The sequence below is a fragment of the Triticum dicoccoides genome, chromosome 6A (assembly GCF_002162155.2).
Source record: "Triticum dicoccoides isolate Atlit2015 ecotype Zavitan chromosome 6A, WEW_v2.0, whole genome shotgun sequence".
Lineage (NCBI taxonomy): Eukaryota > Viridiplantae > Streptophyta > Magnoliopsida > Poales > Poaceae > Triticum > Triticum dicoccoides.
Window position 1 is genome coordinate 399,519,916 of NC_041390.1, and position 3,799 is coordinate 399,523,714.

Below are 3,799 nucleotides of genomic sequence, written 5' to 3' on the forward strand. Positions count from 1 at the left end.
TACCGTTCCCCACCCTCCTCAACACACGGTCCCCATCGCTCCCACGCACACAATGATCACACGCGCCCAGGCGGGAAAGTTCTTCCCAAACCCTAAATATCACCAAAATCTACACACCACCGTCGCTTCCTCGATCTCTCCCATACCCAAATCCGTGCGTACTGCTTTGCGCGATCCAAACTGGCTAACTGCGATGCAGGATGAATACTCGGCGTTGATGCAGAACCAAACGTGGAGCCTTGTTCCCCGTCCTCCTGGAGCAAACATTGTGTCTGGCAAATGGCTTTTTCGGCACAAGTTCAAGTCTGATGGGAGTCTCGAACGCTACAAGGTCAGATGGGTGGTGCGCGGCTTCTCACAGCGACCGGGCGTCGACTTCGACGAGACCTTCTCGCCCCTGGTCAAGGCAGCCACGATCCATGCCGTCCTCACGGTGGCAGCCTCGCGGGGGTGGCCCATTCACCAAATGGACGTGAAGAACGCGTTTCTTCATGGCCACCTCTCCGAGCGCGTGTACTGCCAACAACCGGTCGGCTTCGTCGACGCGTCCCACCCCGACCACGTCTGCCTCCTCGACAAGTCACTCTACGGCCTCAAGCAAGCGCCGCGCGCCAGGTTCGCCAGGTTCGCCGCGTTCGTCCGCACCCTCGGCTTCCTCGACTCGCGCTCGGATTCGTCCCTGTTCATGCTCCACAACGACAGTGGGACGGCCTACCTTCTCCTCTACGTCGACGACATTATGCTCGCCGCGTCGTCGCCAGCTCTCCTTCGACGCCTCCAGCAGCAGCTCTCGGCGGAGTTCTCCATGAAGGATCTCGACGCACTCCACTATTTTCTGGGCATCGCAGTCACCAGGAACGACGCCGGCTTCTTCCTCTCGCAGCGCTCCTACGTCGAGGACCTACTAGACCGTGCCAATATGGTGGACTGCAAGCTAGTCTCCACGCCGGTCGACACGCACTCGAAGCTGTCTGCCATGGACGGTGCGCCGGTGCCTGACGCCTCCGAGTACCGCAGCCTGGTCAGTGCGCTCCAGTACTTGACGATGACGCGCCCGGACATCGCCTACGCCGTTCACCAGTGCTGCCTCGTCATGCATGATCCACTCGCAGCTCATCTCACTCTGGTGAAGCGCATTCTGCGCTACCTTCGCGGCTCGACGGACCTCGGTCTCCACATCCACCGCTCCACCAACCTCGACCTCGTGGCGTACTCTGATGCCGACTGGGCCGGGTGCCCCGACACACAGAGGTCCACCTCCGGCTACGCGGTGTTCCTCAGCGATGCACTTGTGTCCTGGTCGAGCAAGCGCCAAGCCACGGTCTCCCGTTCGAGCGCGGAAGCCGAATACCGCGCCGTCGCCAACGTCGTGGCCGAGTGCTGCTGGCTCCGACAACTCCTCGGCGAGCTCCACGTCCCTCTCCCCAAGGCAACCGTGGTGTTCTGCGACAACATCTCCTCTGTCTATATGGCGGCGAACCCCGTTCACCATCGGCGCACGAAACATATCAAGTTGGACATCCACTTCATCCGGGAGAAGGTTGCCCTCGGCGAGTTTCGTGTTTTGCACGTCCCGACCACGCAACAGTTCGCGGATGTGCTCATCAAAGGGCTGCCTTCACCAGCCTTTTACGACTTCCGATCCAGCTTGTGCATCCGGCCACCAGATGCTGCAGCTGCGACGGGGTGTTGACAGTTGCATGGCGATCCCATGCACGTACGTGCTCACCCACGTACATGCACACGATCTGCCCCCCACTGCGCACGTCGCCCACTCTCTCCTCTCTTCTCGAGCGCCATTGCGCCTCTGTACATTGTACCATATATATTGCTGCCGATGGAATGAGAGCACCTAAGGTGCATTTTCTCTCCCGCATACTACTCTACAATCTTTATTAGGTATCATTTACTTTGACGGTTCTCAAAATGAAAGAATAGTAAGAAATGAGAGGGATTTTTTGGAATAGCAAGAGTTTTAGGGACCTGGCTAAACATAGTCACGTTTCAGACTTAGTTTTTTTTTGCGGGGACCTGGCTAAACATAGTCACGTTTCAGACTTAGTTAAAGAACACAAACTTTTTTGTTGCCATTTTGGAGACAACAAGCAGGATTTTTCTCCAGAAGCACAAGAGAAAGGATCGTTTAGCACGATGGGAATTCTTTCTGTACCCCTAAAGACCAGGGTGGCCTCAGGATTCATAAATTACTAGTAAAAAATTATGTACTTATGAGTAAATGGTTGTTTAAGCTGCTAAGCAAGGATGAAATTTAGCAGTCACTCCTATGAAGTAAGTATTTGGGGCAAAAATCACTCATGGCGATTAAAGCCAAACCAATGGACTCTCACTTTTGGAAGGGCCTCATGAAAGTTAAGGATAAATTTGTTCAGTTTGGATCATTTAGTGTGGGGAATGGCAAATCTATTAGATTCTGGGAGGATAAGTGGATCAGGGGTAGGCCTCTTTCGGTGGTTTAACCTAGACTCATCCATCCAGTCAACTTGAACTGATCTGTTAAATGACATGGTAGTGACATGGTAGTGACATGGTACTGATGTGCGTACATGTGGCATCTGCGTCAACTGAAACCACCTGTGATTGAAAAATGGACAGGATAGTTCAAGTCGCAACTCAGACAGTTGAGTTTGTGACTTAAAAGTGGACATTCATGGAAGTTTAAGTTTGAGAAGTGGACTTTTCCAATATTCTCTGGAGTTAGAGACCATCAGGGATTTACCTTAAGCCCATTATTAGCACCTGTGTCATTCGATGCTTCAACCATAGCTTCGGTCAACAAAGAAAATCTCTAAAGAAGGGTAAAACTGAATCAGATACTTCCTGACACAGAAAAATGAGGAAGCCAAATACTATGATAATAAGTATTGCAAAATAGTCTTTAACATCCAAAAGACAGTTCCTAATTCCCACTTAAAATATTTACCAACATATAATACAACAGTAAAAAGTAGTCTTCAAGGAACTCAAGTAATCAAGTGGCTAGGAAGAAAACCTGTAAAGGCATAATGTAGGCTAAAATACCCAGGCCCCAAGAACATACAGTGAGGATATGCTTCTTGGTCCAATAAGAGCAGGAAACTCAAGACGAATATGATCATAAGCAGGAAAACAGAATTTGCAAATATGAATACAGCATAAGAAAATAATGTAGCACACTAATACCAGCTTACCAAAGAATCAAAGAGGTGATCTGAGCGACTGGTGTTTCTCCCAAGCTCACCAGAAGCTACATTGTTGCCAAGGAGAAATGGTGACCATGACTGGAAAATGGGAAATTAGTTATGCATGTTAGATTTTTAAATTCAATATAGAAGTATAAAACATACAACAGTACATAGTTTGTTGAAAAAACATCTAATACATTATGTCACCCTTTACCTCTTTAACTATAACTAGAGTTGGATGGGAACCAGAATTTGTCAAATATACTCTTGGATATTGCTGCAAGTTAACATCAAAAGCACACAAAATGAGATGAGCCATGAAATGACAATATACTAACTTAACAGCATATAGGTTTTTACATGTTACAGTTTAGTGGTATATCAGTGTAGTATAGTAATGATAAAATGGAGCTCCCCTAAACCACAAAAGGAGCACTGCTTGGGTAGTTAAGTGAATATTAGTCATGCTACACAACAAAAAGAAACATTGCCGAATCAGTGGCTTTTCTCTGCTAACGGATATGAATGAGAATGGCTAACATAGCAGGCCAGAATCTATCTCCCCATTGTCAAAAGTACCATGATAGACAAATGGAGGGACAAGGGGCATGTCAACT

General features: G+C 48.8%; 1 protein-coding gene across 1 annotated transcript in view; it reads right to left on the bottom strand.

Annotated features, from left to right (window-relative positions):
• The window catches only part of LOC119317012 (negative regulator of systemic acquired resistance SNI1-like), a 14,915-nt gene extending 11,138 nt beyond the window's left edge, over positions 1-3,777 (bottom strand). The window contains exons 1-3 of the mRNA XM_037591399.1: positions 3,397-3,777; positions 3,189-3,278; positions 2,738-2,806 (exon numbers count right to left, since the gene is read on the bottom strand). Of these exons, the coding sequence (XP_037447296.1) occupies positions 2,738-2,806; positions 3,189-3,278; positions 3,397-3,501 (264 nt within the window). The 5' untranslated portion in view covers positions 3,502-3,777. The remainder of the gene's footprint in view (positions 1-2,737; positions 2,807-3,188; positions 3,279-3,396) is intronic.
• Positions 3,778-3,799: the final 22 nt, after the last annotated feature.